Raw genomic sequence first — 18,300 nt, 5'->3', positions numbered from 1 at the left:
TGGGTTGGTGATGCTAAGAAGTAGTGGTAGGTGAGAAAACTGCCTTAATACAAGGTTTGTAGCCTGCCAAATTTAGTCACTCAAAAGCTCATTATACTTTTGTTTTGTTTGTAACCAGTTTGTTCCTATTATCCTTGCCCATTATCACTTAGATCTCTGTCCACTATTAATAAACCTGTTATTCATTTTACTATAAGTTCATCCCAGTGCAGTGTGGTTACGTAAAGTGCGAAACTTCTGCCGAGCCAACAGGCTGGTGTGTATACTGTCTTGGAGACAGCAGACTTGGTAATCTCTGGGAGTGTCCAGTGGCAGGGGCTGGACACTGCAGAGGAATGCACTTCTGGGGGGGGGACGGCGGGGGGGTTGGGGACTAGGGTGTATCAAGCGTTACCTGCCAGGCAAAGAGGGCTGGCAGAGTCCTAGGGAACTTGGTTGGCTGGCTAGCAACCTGGGGTGACACCCGCAAATCTCTCTTTTGCTAAGGCAAAGGGGTAACAAGGTCAGCTGGAGTTCTGGTCACCCCGAGAAAGCATCCCAACGTTTACCTCCCAAGCAAGGAGTACTCAGTCAGTCCTGCCAGGGCACTTTCTCCCTCTAATGAATGTGCCGTCCCAGGAGCTGAGGAGTTCAGGATTACAATAGTAAATAATAAATGGCTTTAATGGTATGTTCTTTCATCCTACATCCCTCTCTCTCTGTTCTGCATCTCTCACCCACTGGCACTAGATCCTCTGACAAGGTGGCTGCCCAGCAGCTCCAGTCCGAAATGCACCCTGGCTTCTTGGTTCCACTGATCCAATGGACTGGCATAATCCTGACCCTAGAGAACTTCTTTTAGGCATACAGCTTGAAGCCTTTTACTTCACAACAGCGTTGTCATCAAGTCTTCATAGGCATGCAGCATAGGGAAAAGAACCCACACTCTTATGCTTGCTTAGACGGTACGCTCTTTGGAGCAAGGACCGTCTTTGTAGTCTGTGTTTGTCCAGTGCCTAGCTCCTCGGGGCTACCGCAATATAAACAGATACTGATAATCATCACTGTGCTCCAAAACCTCAAGGTGGTACTCAGTAAATTGAAGTAGTGGCACTAACTTCACCAGTAGAAGGGTCTACTATCCACATGAGCAGATCTGCTCCCACCCGTTAGAAAGCAATAGTGTGCGTGTGCACATAGACACACACACGTGTGATGGAGTGCAACCATCTCGACATAAGAAACCTACTGATGTCAAGAAAGATCCCACCATACGCACTGACCAATAGGAAGACTTGAGAAGGGAATGAGATAGAAAGGGAGGTGGTGCTTAACCTGAGGTACATAGGGAGAGGATAAGTAAAATGGGGAAAGAGAAAATGAAACAGCAAAAGACCCTGAAGAAAATCTGGCCGAGAAGGACCTTATCAACAGTAGAAGTTTGATTGTCTGTGATGCATGAGCCGAGCTTGAATTCCAGGTCCTAGGATGGGCTTGTCAAAGGTAAAAAATCTTTGTACTTGTAAACTGTGATCCATGAGCCATTCTGATCCAGAGTCCTTGAGAGGCAATAACGGTGGGGCCCTCCAGTGTCATTTTGACAATGTCACTTTCCGGAGGAGAACAGTGCTTTAAGAGTAGTCCTTGCAGCTGAGTTATATTAAGTATTGTCAATGTTTCATGATTGCTTGAAGGTCAAGTACACAGTCTTATGTCGCTTCATCCAGTGTCTGTAATTGAATCCCTGTGCAGTCTCCCCGTATGACCTTTAAATGATTGAAAATAATAATGAAATAACCCACTGGAGGTGTGGGGAAGGAGAGGAAGAAGGAGAGCAGGAGAGAGCACACATGAAAAAGAGCAGAGCAGCAAGGAGAAAGCATGCATGAAAGAGATGGAGAAAAAGAGAGACAAGGAGAGGGAGGAAAGAGAGGCTGTTATTTGGACACCTGATGTGGTCTGTTGTGATATTCCTCCTCCTGCTCAAAACAAAAGTACTTGGGTTTCAGGGAAGGCACTTGGCAGTCTTTGGGGGTAGAGTCCCTCCCCCAACCCACAGGCAGGCCACAGGGCTAATATATCCTCCACCACCTCACTCACATACCCATGGCTGCTACTCCACCTACCTGGGCCTTGGGGGCCACTGGATCCACACAGGCCTCTTCCACGCAAAGCCCTGCACCCATGCTGGCCTGTTTAGTACTGGTGTGGATCCCCCTCCATGGTGTGAAGGGCGTAGATAACCCCTTTGTGGCCAGGACTCCAAAGTCTGTACTCGCCAAAATGCACAGCCCCACTGGGCGTCAGTGGTTCAGAGGGCTTTCTCAGTCCTCATGAACCGACAGCACATGTTAGAATGGAATGCGCTCGGCAATCACGTAAACCTGGGCCCTAAGCGTATGCAGCACGTGCCCTGTTTGACGCAGTCTCTGAGCTGTAATGTGCAGGACAACAATCTGGACAACCAGCGCCCCCTCAGCAATAACAGCTAATGCATCCAAATGCAATATGCTTTATAAAATAATGAAGGGTGCAGCATGTCCTCCACCTGCATGTATGAATAAAACATCTGCAAAGGGCCCAGTAACTGAGAGAGATAATGTTGGTCCTGGTTGCATGGAGGCTGATCCTTCTGAACCATGACTAGATGGACTCCTACCCTCTGCCCCAAAGGCTGCAGTCGATTTCTCTGTCTCCTTTCCAGACCATCTGCTACCTTAGTTGTTTGGAATCAGAACCACCAAGCCATAATTCTCTCAAGTGAATTACAATGCCATAGAAAGCCGTAAAGAGGCTACTCACTGGCTGAGCATCTTAGTCATGACTCTGGCAGAACGTAGTGCCTGGATGTTAGCCACTCTGGATCAGGTTCAGTTCTGACTTAAAATAATACAACTCCACTGAAGCCCGACGGACTGGCACCTGCTTGTGCCAGGGCTAGAGCTGGCCCTCTGGGTTTTTATGTCTGTATCTATTATGATGACAAGGCTTTGACAGCAGCTCTTCTTGATGCTGAAATTGCACCCCATTGCATGCTCAGTGCCTGGTCATGAGAGCAGTCCTGCAGCTCCTATTGTAGCAGGTACAAAATCCCCATCTGCCTCTCTGGTCACAGGGTACAAATATCCAACAGGAAAGAGACAATCGTCTTGGAGAGGATGATAAGCTCCATCTGGGATCCTGCGAGCAGTGCCCTGGGCAACACCCTGCAGGAAGATTATTGTCCTAGAGAAGGGGACCCAGAAGGAAGCAAGGGTGATACTATGTCCGGAGGCTCTACCTCACTGTCTCACAGGGACCCAGGGATGCTCCTTGCCACTCAGCAGTTGACTGTGAGTAGAGTTGTGCGGGAACCAGAATTTCCATTTTGTGAAATGAAAAATCACAACGTTCCATTTAAAAAATGCCAGAATGGAATGTTCCAACATTATTGAAACAAAATTTTGACATGATCATCCCCCGGGAAATAGCAGGTTCAACTAAATGGCATTTTCCAATGGAAAAACTTCCTGTCCAAAATGTTTCTACCAGCTGTAGCTGTAAGCTCTGGGGAATGGTTAAGGGTTGATCCACCATGAGAAAAGGAGACTGAGATTTCCAAAGTGGCAGGATTTCCATTGTTTCAGGTCTATTTTCCACGCTGGGGAGGGGCACGGTGTAAAAGGTGAGTGACTTGGAGTAAATGGGGAACTCGTGCAGAATGGCTTTGAACCAGAGAGAATAAATATCTGGAGTGAAGCTCCCGGAGAAGGCAACTGAAGTAAAGAGCATACAGAAGTCTGAGTGACACCCGACGTTTGCTTCCAGAGAAGCCAGCGTATTGGGTCAGAAAGCCACTGGACAGTCTCCTGTTCTTCAAGGAAGAGTTCTGCTTTGTCTCCTGGGCACCCTGCTGAACCCATCTGTTTGAGCAGGCCCCGACAGAGGGCTGAAGTCACGGAAGGTGAAATGTAGTCACATGCCCAAATGATGTGCAGTAGCACAGGGGAAAGAAGTGATGCTGCTTACGCTGCATCTCCTATGCCCTTGTGTTTTGAAAGGTGTGTCAACAGCACCTGTCGGCGTGGAGTTTGCATAGGGCCAAGATAGAAAGAAATAAACATCCCCCACCATCCCACTGTTCACTAGCGGTAGGCAGCCCTGCTAAGGAGGCAACTTACTGCGGATTTCAGCTGTAGCGTACTTTGGAATCATGGAGTCAGTGGTGAGCTCGGGATGGAGGATGCAGCCGTGAGTGTAGGCGTCCATGGGCAGTGAGTCCAGGAGCTCTCTGTACTGCACCACTCTTGTATGAAGAATGCTCCCGGCATCGGGGATCAGCTGGGTAACGTTTTCTGAAACGTGGAACAAAAAGTTGGCATTGGTTACAACTACCATACGTCAACTTGTTCCCATGTGACTTGACTATCCCCAGGCCACAGGGATGATCAGAGATTGATTTAGGGTGGCTCATTACTTCCTGTTTTGCGACACCGGTTTGTGTTTAGCTTGTGCTAGTTCTGATTAGAGATGGAATCAAACCATTAATTGAAACACCTTCCTTCAGAATGTTGGGGGCTCAAGTGAAGTTAACCCTGGAGCTAAGCTTTCCTGGTTTGGTTGGACAGGTCCCTCCTGTGCACTGGTTGATTAGGTTGATCATGTACAGTATGCCCTCCCCCCGCACCCATTGAGCGTAAATGTTCAGGACCTGGGTCTCACAGTCAGTGAGTATCTGCAGCTCCTATTGAATTTAGTGGTGGTTGCAAATTCTCTGCATCTCTAAACATCAGGTGCTGAGTTCTGTTCCCAGGAAAGCAAACTGGCACCAATCCTCTGTATCCGGGATTGATGACATTTTCTGAATGCCCTGTGTATGGAGTTCTAGGGCAACAGAACTATTTTATGATACTCTTTATTCCAAGTGCGGTCTCTTGGCCAATCAGTGCACAGCCACAGCACCTCTCTATAAACCAGATCCACCGCGTCTGCTTTAGCTGTATGCTAATTCCTGGATGCCAATTGGGGCACTGCCAAGCACCCACAATCATAACACTCAATAATAACAGCAATACTTAGTACTTATATGGCACTTTACATCTTCATAGTTCTGCTCTAATATTAACTACCGTAAGGTCAACCCTGGCTGCGTTATGCAGCGCGTCATCAGCCCACACTCACTGACACAATCACATTTGTGTGAGAGCTTTCTCTTCCTGGCTAACAACATTCAGTTCCTTCTCTTCTTGCCAAAATGTGTGAGTTAGTGGCCTGATTTTCAAAGCCACAGCCCACCAGGGTTGTTTACAATGGCAAGTCTAATATATCCATGTAATTACTGTGAGTTCACATGCAAATCACATGCAAACGGACCCTTCTGATCATCTTCAAGCAGTCTCAGTAATTATGCACACAAATTAGGCACACTGTGGCACCTACATCTTTGGCAACAGCCCTTGGCTGCGGGGTTTCTAAGAAAGGAGGCTCACGATGTCTGAAAGCTTCTTTCTGTTTGAGTACAGCACCAGAGCACCTCACAACTGTGAACGTTCATCTTCGTATCCCTACGAGGTAGGAAATATTCCTGAATTGAGACACAGAGTGATTAAGGCTGGGATTTCCAAAAAGAGCTTAGTGGAGTTAGGCACCTCTTGAATCAGTGGGGGTTGGGTACCTAATTCCCTCGGATGTCTTTGAAAATCTCAGCCTAAGTGACTGGTCCGAGGTCCCACAGAAGGACTGTGGGGGTGCGAGGAATTGAGTCCAGCTCTGTTGAGGCCCAATTCAATGCATTACCCACAAGATCACCTCTCTTCTCTAGTCGGGACATGTAGTTTCTCAGTCTGTTTTGAATCATTCAGCTTCTGTAACTTTCAATGTTTTATGGCTTTGCTGTTTCTAGGCTTATTTTTCCTGGTTCGCTTCACGTTGGTAGTATGAGCTATAGGGGCCAGTTGGTAGCATTCTTTTTATTAGACTCACTGCTGAAAATACAGAGGGGATGACACTGGAATGAGGGAAACATTATTTTTCTGGGCCATTTGTATGGATTTTATAGATCGCTTTTAATGGCCAGTGAAGTAAATTTACCACGGGGGCTCAGTTAGCCATACTGCCTGTCTGCTGTCTGCAGTGCAGTGCTCTCTTCCTGAGTTCTCTTCAAGGGGCCTGGCTCTTGATCTGGGATAAAGAAATTAAAGTTCTAGGGAGACATTTTGTAGACATTGGCTCGCATTGCGTCTTAATTAAGGACCTGAGCTGACAGCCCTTCCAATGGCGTGCAGCCTCCTCTGAAGTCAGTAGGACTTACTCACTGGCATGCTGCAGAATCCGACCTGATCTGTGTTTTCACTGCAGATGTACATTTTGCCAGTCAGTTCAGGTACAGGCCACATAGCAGCCGCCAATACTCACAGAGTAATGCTTCATTTAGACATATGTAAATCAACAGTGCTGGTTTTTGTGTTGCAAACCTTACTATTCCTGCTTCAGGGATCTTCAATAGCTAAATAAAGGTCTGGGATCGTGCCTGCCTTTTCTCGCTGAAAGCTGGTTATGGCATCTGAATGGCTTTGTACCACCAATACAGGGTTTTGTACATACCAGGGGATTTTGCAGGTGCTTCCTGGAAACCCAGTGAAAATGTGGCCCCAAAAAATCACTGAGGATTTAAACAGTTCCTGGAGAACATCTGATTTCTTCTCAGCTGTGATTGGATGAAATCTTCCACTGGTCCCAGGACTTCCATTTCCTTGCACCAAGCACGGAGTCAAACCAGGAAGTCCTCAGTTTTACTCAGCCTGTACTCTGGCAAACTCTCACTGACTTCTATGGGTGTTTGAGCATGAGCCCCAAGATTTGGGTTATAGCTATAGCCGTGGTACATCCTCACACTGAAAAGCACATCAGACTTGGGAGGGAAATAATCCCTGGTAGTTGGTATGTAGTGCTCTGCATCTTCAAGCCCTGTTTAAACCCTAATTAAACCTCATCACCTCCCTCTGAGGTGGGTAAGTAAGTGCTATCCGCAGCAATGGGAAAGGCTTGTCCCGAGAGATAAGTGAGCTGGCTATTCCCTAGGATAATATAAATCTAGAGTCTATAAGGTACTAGTAAATGCACTATCGGGAACATTCCTGGCCTGGCCCCCAGGGATGAACTGCATGGGACCAAGTGAGGTGTCTCCATTGTTAGTTTTGGGGATTCTATCAAATTAAACCCTTTCCCACTGAATTTTTCAGACTGAGAGATTTTCACAGCTTCTAAACATGATGTGGTTGAGCCAAAGTCCTTCATGGGGCTGCTAGTTTGCCGTTCACCTTCATGCTGCCCCTGGACCAAGTACAAGAGCCAAGATCCCAGCCACAAATGGGGACTTTTCATTTGAGACCAACCACCAATGGAATTAAATAACACTACTATAGAATCCCCAGCACGCATGTGCCTTCCGCTGGCTCCCAGCCAGCATCGTACCAGTTCATGCCGAGGTTTCCCGGGTTGGAACCCAACACATTCAGAATAGCCAGCCCTTCAAGCAAGGCTATTCAGTAACCACACTGAAACGCAACAGCTCCGGCTGTAGACCCACTCCCTTCAGCTGGTGTCGGAGGCATTAGCTCACCGGAATGGCACCGGTTCTCCCTGTTGGTCACTGAACAAACTCCACATATTGGGCCGATTGCTGCTGATGCCCTGTTATACGTGACTCCACAGGGTATTGCTGGTAACTAACAGAGCTAGGCTCTGCTTCAAGCCTGCAACAAAATGAAGCCTTGCAGATATCTATCCTTAGTATAAAGAGCACTTCCAGGATTGAAACATTTTTATGGCGTGAGTGATTTGTCTCGCCAGCATCAGCTTCTAAAGACTGGCATTGCAGGTAAGGCCAGAATGGGCTGGACATGATTCCAGAGCTTGTTAATATGACTAATAGAACTGCTAACCAGGGTCAGAGCACTTTTTTCCCCTTCCCATCCCCTTCCCCAGCACCATGGCAGATCTGTAATTATCTTTCACTCTAGGAGCTGTTCCATGTCACTGGCTAGGTCAATGCCTTCTGCTGGTGACAGGATGCTACCACATGTGCATCTTCTGCCCTCATTTAGATGTGTGCAACCCTAATAGAGACAATGTAAAGTCACATCTGTAAGGGGGAGCTCACTGGGGATTAGAAATTAGTGAGGTTGCATTAATAAAGCAGAATACGGCCCGCTAAGCCAAGTGTCTGAGAAGAGACTTTCAGACTGAACAAAATCTGGGTCCTGGCCTGGTCCATAAGCAGGAACCTCTGGGAAGCTGGGAGGGTTGGTGACAAATGGTCCTTTGCTTTGTTTAAGATGCATTTGTTGAAACTTTGGGCATTCAGCAGAGACCAGCCAGTTCAACTAAACCTAAAAAAAGCCTCCAATTGGGTGGGGAATCTTCCTGCTTTTGCTGAATGCCTTCTCTGAGCCATGTGAGAAGGGAGTGCTGGAGTCAAGGAGAGGAGGGCAACCGCTGATCCGCCAAGGCTCCCTTATGTTCGGAATCTATTTTAAGATGTTTTTTAAAGTCTCTCCATTCCTAAGGTGACAGGCTGTGTGATGAGCGTCGTGATGACAGAGTTAAAACCTCCCTCCTAAGCCTTTGAAGTCTCCCGGCTTGCTCATCCCAGTCTGACAGCCCTGAACTGGCCAGCTCTGCTCTGGCAAATGAAGGGAACTCAGGAAAGCACTGGTGAGTCATTGCCTCAGCAGAGAGACCCGGGCCCTCTCTCTGTGCACCCGTAGGGTGAAGCACCAGGGCAGAGCAGTGTGGGGGAGCTCGCCCTGCCACTAACCAGGCTGCATTTGCTCTGGATAAATAATGGGATTCACTCCTCAGGGATGGCAATTCTGTGCCGCTCACTAGCACTACATTCATGTAACACCAAATGTAAACATCTCCCCTCCAGCCCTCCTTAACGGCTGCCATCCCCTTTCATTTCCTCCCAACTGGCAATATACCAACCTGCCCTCCGACTGCAGTCACTCACCAGCTCAGCCCCAGTGCACTAAAAGCAGGCACAGTCAAGAGAGAGGAATGTCAGAGCCCGGTGCTACTGGCCAGGATGCCAGAGCAAGCTGCTTTTGGCAGGCTATGAAAGCTTCACGTCAGACAATGTGACATCCTGCTAGGGGGCAAAACCCTGCAGAACTATTAGGTCTAAGCAGAGGTTGAGCAAAAACCACAATTGGCACTGATTTTGCCAAATCTCACTGGCCCTGGCTGGTTCAGAGCTAGGCCTCATTTTATCCAAACTCATAAAGGTTGTAGAGGTGGAGAGTTGAATAAGTGGCTCCAGTTTCACCCCATCTCTGCACATGAACTCTCATAATGATGATGCATAGAAAGAATAGAGTTGTCACAGCTGGGGATCGGTGAAGTGGCCTGGAACATAGCCCAGAACTCAAACCAAAGACAAAAACAGTAGTCCTGCTGGGGAGCCTGACTCATAAAGGAGAATGGGGACACGAAGAGCATGAACTAAAACTCCCATAAGGCACTGTGGTGACATTTCCCAATTGAAATGGTTGGTTTTCAGCTGAAAGTTTTCAGTTTTGGCTGAAAATGTTTTGGCTTTGGAATGTTTTGTTGTCAAAGAAAAGCTGAAATTTTCCTTGAAGAGCAGACACTTTTCACCAACAGCTTCCTTGAGCTGAAACCCAATTTTCCACCAAAACCCCATTTTGATGATGAATTTTGACCCAGCCTTCCTTACCTCCTGTGAAGTTCTTCTCCAGGTAGTCGATGATCTGGTTGTAGTCACTGACGATGTTGTCTCCATGGATAATCACGGGCACCTCCTCCCCGAGGTTGAGACGCATGAACCAGGGCTCTTTGTGCTCAGTCAGGGGCATGCTGACATCCCGCTCCTCGCACGGCAGCCCCTTCTCTGCGATGACCAGGCGGACCTACAGCAGGAAGCAGGGCAGAGAAGTCTGATTGCTGCCCACCAGGCTCTGTATATGGTCTCCCATACCCACAAAGTTCACAGGACAGTGATGCTCAGCCACTTGTGGCTCTTTGGGGCCCAGTGCTGCACAGGGCTGATTGGAGCTCCTCTTCCCAGTGGGCATTCAGTAGAGTGCCCATCCTAGGATTATTCCTCATGCCACCTGACACGTCCTATGGAGCAGGACATCAGGAGGAGCCCTGACCCCAACATACCAGAGTCTCTGGCATCTCTCCCAGAAGCCAAGAAGGAGGTAGAAGGCAGAGGTGATATTTTGTTACCCAGTCTCAGAGAATCACAGAAACTTTTTATTTATATTATAATTTCTAGGACCAGCCATCATGTTGTTCTAGGTGCTGCACAACACAGAACAGACAGCCCCTTCCCCAAAGAGCTTACAACCTCAATATAAGACCAGACAACAGATGAATACAGATCAATAGGGGAATACAAGGAAACAATGAGACCATATTGGCCAGCATGATAGGCAGTGGTCTCTGCACACCAGCAGTTAAGTGTTTTGTAGGCCTGGCAATGAAGGAGAGCTGTAAGGAGGGTTTTGAAGATGGATAATAAGTTGGGTTTGTGGATGTTTATGGGGAGCTTCTCCCAGGCACGAGAGGCAGCTTGGGAGAAAGTGCGAAGGTGCTCGTTTGAAAATTTAACAAGTTAGTGATGGCAGGTGGTGTCACGGGCTGCTCAGAGACAGGCATAATCTCAGCATGCTGTCCTCCTCTTGTGCCATTATGTTTCATCACAATGGCTCCTCCGAACGCGATATCCTTGAGACACAATGACACGCCATGATACACACGTTGCAAATCTAGGACAGGACAGCATCAGGTGATTATTGGGCCCCTCCCTTACATGCCAAAGTGGCTGACGGCACTTATACATGGAGTATCGTTGCCATAGCAGGGGAAGGCTTGCTGTTTTCCTCGCTCCGGCCAGTCAGTGCTCCCTTGGGAACATTTCTGGTTCCAAAAGCAGAGGGGAGTGTCATGGTGAGAGGAGAATGCAAATGTCCAACAGGGAGAATCCTGCCACGTCTTGCAATCCCCTCCCCTTTCCCTTTGTTTTCCTAGCACTCCATGCGGTCAGACAGCCTTATACCCCACAGCTCCTGCTCTGTGAGACAGTCTCCATCTATCTATCTCTTTCCTCCTTTGCCTCTGTTCGCTCCCTGGCTCCTGTTGTTTATCCCTGTGAAAGATTCGGGGTGATATACTTTGGATGAAGATGCTGTACATAAAGGTCCCTTGTTGCCTGTAACTTCCTTCTTTCCTTTTTCCTGGCCCTTGTTGCTGGAGACATTTGATATTATAGAAGGGTCTGGCTTCTTGAATGCTCCTGCTGCATGGTTAGAGCAGGGAACTGTGAGCCAAGAGTACTGAGTTCTGATGATTTTACGTTTTCTTCCTGGTCATTGATAAAAATGTTAAATAGAGTAGGGCCAAAACCCGACCCCTGTGGAACCTCACTGGAAACACATCTGCTTCATTACAATTCCCTGTTTACAATTATATTTTGAGACCTATCAGTTAGCCAGTTTTTAATCCATTTATTGTGTGCCATGTTAATTTTATATTCTAGTTTTTTAATCAAAATGCTGTGCATTTGTGGGTGTTTGTGAGTGTGGCAATTAGTGTGCTTGTGTGTGTATCCGTGTAACAGGGCTTGTCTCTGTGAGTGTGCACATTTCTGTGTGCTTCTCTGTGAGGATGGCAGATACCGTGTGTGTTAAAGCAAAGCATCACTACTTGCACTCCTTCTTGGACCAAAAGGTTTGGACTAATCAGATCTCTGTGCTTTAGCTCAGGCTGTCCCCTGACTTATCACTATCAGCTGGTAAAGGCCAGTGAATGCTTATAAAGCCCTTAAGCTTCTGTGTGATTGGATTTATGGTTTTATCACCCGATTACCAGTCGCATTGTGAGAGTGGTGTTTTGATCAGCCAATCTAGTCCCCACTCCCTTCCAACACGGGGATCTGCTGAGACAGAAAGACATACTGTGCATTTCTACACCACCCACAGTTTCACTACTCAGCAGTAGTGGGGAGCACGACTCAGGCACTTTGTCTGGCTTCTCCATCTTTCGCTGCTCCTTATGTGTATCTACAGATAGTCACCTCTAGAAATCTTCCTAAAGCTGCCAGAGAGAAAAAACTGCCATACCTAGTACAGTTCATACGTCTGTTTTAGGATGATGGTAGGCACCATATTACTTCCATCTGCCCAGCTGGTGCACATACAGAGCTATTGGCCACGCAGTGGATCTCATTTAGGGAGGCTCCCAAATTCTTGCTGTATGACCCCAGTTCCCAGTTTCATGGGCTGAGCAGCTCTAAACCCAGCATCATAAAAAATAATATCACCTAGGTCTTACACAGCACTTTTCAGCCAGAGATCTCAAGTCACCTTAGAAAGGAAAGGCAGAATCATTATCCCCATTTTACAGATGTGGAAACTGAGGCAGAAAGAAGCCCAGCAGACCAGGGAACAGAAGCCAGCTCTTCTGAGTCCTAAGCCAGTGCCCTAACTATGGAGTCCTTCTGCATGAATACAAAGCCTTAGGAGGATCAGTGCAGTTTAGAGTCATCCTCTGACACCTCTGAGCTGGCTTAATAGCTCCTATGCCAAATCCTGCCTTTCTGCCAATGGAGGAGGTGTGGCCTGGAAAAAGGGAAACAGCCAATGCCACCTGTGTGTGAGTGACCCCCAAACGCTACATCACCCCCATGAGGCCATTGGCAAGTGGTATAGGGATCAGCCAAAGGGTCCATCCCAGAACACACCTGACCCAGGAGGACTATGGAGACACATAGGTGGCTTAAAGCACCTTTGCACTCCCTGTCCTGAGCTGTTCTGTATATGCCTCCTTTATATCTGTATCCCACCCTTTACATGGCTTTTGAGCACCAGGCTTGGCTTCTTCTTCTGAGTCAGGGAGGTCAGGGGTTTAGATCAGTGAGTATCCCAGCTTCTTTGGGCAGCTGTGCCAATTTTCCAGTCTAGGCCCTTGGCAGTACCAGTAATGCCCATTGCCTCCCATTCAGCTGTGTGCGCTCTAACCTGCCAGAGGGGTTGGGCTGCTACAAAATTGACTCCCAATGCAGTGAGCAGCACACGCATCAGGCAGGTTGAACTGTGTACAGCTGAATGGGAGGCAGGCAGTGAGGGCCTCATCCTTAGGGTAGGGAACAGTCAGGGAGCCTGGAGTACCAACCACAAAAGCGTGGCCCATCACACTGCCCATCCAGCTCTTTTAGAGGCACCCAGTCCTGTTTCATTTGCACCCTCACATACAAAATTGCACTGAGCTTTGATTTTTGTTGTTATTTGTCAGATCTTCCTAGGCACATGGAACATGAACCAGTTATATTTTTCCAGACACTCAACAAATTGTCCAGATGGATGGTATTAATACCAGGATGTTTGTTTTCTACTTGTTCTAAATAAAAATAACTCCAGGAGTGACAGGTTTGCTGTGACATGGGACTGGGAGTTGTGAGTTCTGTCCCTGACTCTGAGACAGACTTTCCATGTGAACTTGGGTAAATAACTAAACCTCTGTGCCTCAATTTCCCCGTCTGTAAAATTGGAACAATGGTAGCAACCACACAGGGGCAGGAGGATTTGAGATAGAATTAGTAACACTTACAAAGTGCTTCCAGATCCTCACATGGAAAACGTTAGAGAAGTGCAAGTATAAAGCGTATAAAATGCATTGGCTAACATTTTCAAACCCACATGTTCAATATTAGACCTCCAAGCCCATATTTAAGGTTCTGATTTTCAAAGGTGCTGAACAGTCACAAATCCCATTGACTTCTAGAAGAGCTGTGGGTGCTCAGCACCTCTAAAAATCAGGCCACTTAATTTAGAATCCATAACACGAACTTAGGAGTCTAATTTTAGACATATAGGTTTTGAAAATGTTCATCACTATCACTTAAGTAGGGCACACGACTAAAAACAAAAACACTGGTGTGACACCTAACAGGTGCTTAACACACAACTTCTGAATTAAAAACAAACAAGCAATTGTTTTCTTACAACTAGAATTTGCTAAAAATAAAACTTTAAAAAATAAGCATTTTTTTTATTAGAGCCTCCAAACAAAGAGTTTGCAGAACTAGCAATTCATTATTTATAGGCTCGACAATTTATTTTTTCCTTTTAACATAAAACAAGTCAAAGCCTGTGCCCCTTGTTTTCAGACTCCTCTCGTTCTGCCCCTGTGTTGCTGAAAGGGAATTAAATCCCAGAAGGGACAGTGCTGGGATAACCGATCCTGCCACTGAGGACGATTGCCCCAGTCCCCTTTTCTAATCAGTGAGCCATTAAGGAGCCAGTGGCCTGTTCTAGAACTGACAGGAGAAGCAGAGCTTGCAGCAGGGGTCACCACACGTGTCCAGCAGGTACAGCATGGTACGGTGTATCCCTGGCACAGCAATTTGCTACCCACATTGCCTGACAATAGTCATCAGGTGCTTTGTGTTTCTGTAGCACCTCCCATCCCCAACCTCTCACAGCATCTTCTAAACATTAAGAAATGAAATCTCACAGCCCCACTGTGAGGTAGGTCGGTGGGTGCGATTATCCTCGTTTTGCAGGTGGGGAATTGAGGCATGGAATGGGGAAGTGACTTGCCCAAGGTCACACAGTGAATAAATGCCAAAACCACAAATGGACTCTAAGGATTCTCCTCCTGGAGTTGTCCTTTAACCACTAGACCATGCTTCCTACCTGGATGTGGAAGAGGTTTCCACTCAAGCTAAGACAGAGCCACCTTGAGCTCAGACTCCATTTCAGAGCCTGGAGTAGAAGAGGATTCTTATGATAATAAGCACTGGCATGCCGGGGCAAGCCTCTCTCTACAAAATAACCTTTGGTGCATTTTGGTTCTGATGGAAGCAGCAAGCTCGACAGCCCTGGAGACGGATCTCCTCTAGTCACAGAACATGTACAGCAAGCATAGTAGCAGGGCAGCCTTCCCACACACAGCACCCTTCATCAGTGTAGTTCCACCCTGACTACAGGTCAGGAACTGCATCTAGGCTAAGAGAAGAATTCATTCTATCAGGCTTATTCACTTCTTGAACTCTCATTTGAGGCTGCCAAGAAGGAGGGTGTTCAGACCAATTGCTATGGCAATTTTTATCACATAGAAAGCTGATCTGCTAGGAACTGGACTAAGACCCACCAACTCATTTCATACAAGAGATTCCAAAGAGCTGCCGGAAGGTAATTACTTTGGGTCACAACTGACCTGGGCTGGATTCAAACTGATAACCAAGCTGTGAAGTGCTCACTAATCAAAGCAGTCCCCTGAATCTCCATGTCAGCCTCTGAGAAACCTCTGGTAATAGACTGCAAGGGATTCTGCCACCAGATCCAGCGACCTTGCTTAGCTAGACTATTTCTTTACAAAAAAATCACTGGTCTGGGTTCCAGATGTGCACAGCGTATGAGAGCCACTGACAATACGTCTGAATCCCAGAGACCTAGGGTGAAATCCTGGCTCTACTGAAGTCCAGGAGAGCTTTGCCATTGACATCAGTAGGTCACAAACTCACCCCCAAGGTCTGAGGGGGACCATCAATTAATGGAAGAAGGTCCAAGGCCTGGTTAAGAAACACTGGGCCAAATTTATACCTAGGGTAACTAACCCAACTGGGTTATACAGGAATGAATCTGGTTCTTTGGCTTGTGCAGGTAACCCTGCTTCCCTCCCCGTCTCCCCCAGCTTGTTTCTGGAAGGCTGAAGGAGACCATCTTATGCTCTGGCCATGGTGCTGAATGGGGAGGCTGGGCCCAAACCTAGAACAAGGAACCCCAGGTATTTCTTTGCAGGGTGGCTAGATCAGGTGGCCTGGCTGTGCATAGCACTTCAAGGTACTTCTGTCATCAGGCATCTGCACAGAAATGTGAAGCTTTTATTGTGCCAGACACCTTGATTGAAAGAAGAAACCTTTTCAAATTAAAAGCCTATTTCGCAGCAGTGAGGGCCAAATCAGGGGTTCAGCAGATGATCCCCACGTCTTAGGGTTTGCCCCTGGAATCCCACCCAATTAGTCAATATTCAACAACTTTGGCAGCAAGATGATGGATCTGTGCAATTAGTCAGGGAGACAGGGGCTTGGAAACAGCTTTACTCCTAGAGGACTTTTAACAACACTTCTAACATAAGGGAAATTTCCTATCAGAAAGAGGCTTTGAAGGATATTTCAATACCTGGCATAGATCTGCTTTCTCCAGCAGGCTGTGTCCATTACACTTACATGTACAGGTTGTCTTGCTAGTTAATCCCTAGTTACAGTGAACATGTTTCAGGGTGTTATTTCTTTGCAAGTGACTTTAAAAAAATCAAATTGGGATTTCAATAAATAATATGAAATTGTGCACTGTGACTTTAAATGTGCCCTATAGTGTTCATGGAGTGGTTCTGGCAGAGGTAGGGCTAGGCCTGGATTGGTTGTAGAAAATCCTGTGTGAGTGGCTGGTTAACTGTTTCCCTCCCAGTGCTGGGAGACAAATGAGAAAAGCAATAGATAAGGATGCAAATAGCAACCTCCCAAAAGGGACATTGCAATGCAGGGAAGGAAGGAAAGATGGGAGTCAGATTGTTTACCCTAAAGACTCAGCTCTGCTAATGCAGAATAAACACCTTAGTTAGAAGAGTGCGAAGAAAGGACTCAACATTTGTAGACATCCAGCTGCACTGTGTGCTCTAGGATTTCTCTGTGCACACACAGAAGCCTGTCCTCCCCCTGCGTCCCCTCGCCCCCACAGCCTCCCGGAATGTGCTTGGGGTGAAGGGAGAACATTCTGCTCTCATGGAAACCCAGAGCCCTTGCAGCTTGAAAACTTTATGTTCACCTTCTCCACTATGAATAATTCAGCTCACATATTTAATGAATGTAAGGAGAACAACTGGGACTGTTGGTGACTATGAAAATAAGGTCAGGTTTGTTGAACATTGGCTGCTATCCTGAGCTGCAGAAAAGAACATTTACTATTGACTGGAGGATATGACTGATTGTTATTTGTTACCAAAATCCATGCATGGCAGCTCTGAACTGACTCAGAGAGTTGAGGGAACAGGATTTCAATAGCATTGCTGCAGCATCAGGAGCAAATTTGTTTGGCACAGTGCTGAGCCAGGATGTATGGGAACTAATGGTGACCACTGTACGTATGACTACTGTCCCCTCCCCCAACACCAGGACAGTCCTAGCTAGCCAGTATTTCAATGCAATTGTCTTTGTCTACACTTCTCCCTGTCAGGTAAGATTCAGGTGTTAGATGGAGCAGAATCATAAATCAGAAACATCTCCCAGCACAAAATCTGACTCCAAAGCAAAGGCAGAATTACAAAGAAACCCCCCCACCGCCACCCCAGACAGATTCTGTCAAAAATGCAGAAATACAGGCACAAAACACACTGCTATTTAAATATTCCGGTTGCCAGCTGTACCCCTATTCACCTCTGAGGAATAGCCAATCTACTCATCCTACAAAGCACCCATCCAAGCCATTTTCCCAAGGCAGGGATATGCCCTGGATTTTGGAGGTGATTCTTCCCTGGGAATCCAGCACAGCATTTACCTTTTGTGAGCTGAAAGACTGGGTCCAGTGATACAAAACCAGCCTATCCTTGGATCTGAGAGCAGGGTCTGTTGGGTCCTGGCTGTCCTCAACCTCCGCAGATTTCCCTGCATCGTTCTCAAGAGCTGAAATGGGCCACCAGCTGCAGTTGGTGGGAGTAGCATTGTTGGGAGTCGCCATGACAGCCTGAGATTGGAAGAACGGGGGAAGGAGAGAGCAGCGGCAGCTGCACTATCCAAGCATCACATGGGCTCATGGAAACAGCATCATTACTCAAGCAAGTGGACTGAATTTCATTACACCCTCAGTATTAGGTGGGGAACGCAGGGGAGCAGAATCAGAATCAGGTCTGAGTTTACAAAAGAAGGGGATTGTGTGTGTTAAATCAGAACCTGTTTACACTCATGTCAGAGCTCCCACTGAAACATACTACAGTGGGCATGCATTGTTTCATTGGAACAGATCAGAAACAGTCTCTGCTACCGGTGCTACCAACACAGCAGTCCACATGCAACGCCAAAGTCCACATCTCATCAGGAATGTTTTTGCAATTGATACTAACATTTGGATCACTTTATATTTGATAGATATTGGATAAACTGATTCAGAAATAAATGCTATCTGTAAAACAGCAGGTGCTTTCCTACCTACAGCCCTGTATGGAACAAAGAAGCAAGGACTCTTCAAATGTTCTCATGTTTCTGTATGTTCCGATTAACTATTAATTAATTATTTTGATTTATTTGTATTGCGGTAA

At 46.9% G+C, this 18,300-nt stretch overlaps 1 protein-coding gene across 1 annotated transcript in view; it reads right to left on the bottom strand.

Annotated features, from left to right (window-relative positions):
• Positions 1-17,814, bottom strand: part of GDAP1L1 (ganglioside induced differentiation associated protein 1 like 1) — a 33,291-nt gene extending 15,477 nt beyond the window's left edge. The window contains exons 1-3 of the mRNA XM_084645802.1: positions 17,544-17,814; positions 9,698-9,890; positions 4,140-4,313 (exon numbers count right to left, since the gene is read on the bottom strand). Of these exons, the coding sequence (XP_084501928.1) occupies positions 4,140-4,313; positions 9,698-9,890; positions 17,544-17,723 (547 nt within the window). The 5' untranslated portion in view covers positions 17,724-17,814. The remainder of the gene's footprint in view (positions 1-4,139; positions 4,314-9,697; positions 9,891-17,543) is intronic.
• Between the last annotated feature and the right edge of the window lie 486 nt (positions 17,815-18,300).

This window comes from Lepidochelys olivacea (assembly GCF_965140295.1).
Source record: "Lepidochelys olivacea isolate rLepOli2 genome assembly, chromosome: 13".
In the NCBI taxonomy this organism is placed as follows: domain Eukaryota; kingdom Metazoa; phylum Chordata; order Testudines; family Cheloniidae; genus Lepidochelys; species Lepidochelys olivacea.
The sequence above is the reverse complement of the archived record's forward strand: the minus strand, read 5'-3'. Positions and strand labels throughout refer to the sequence as shown.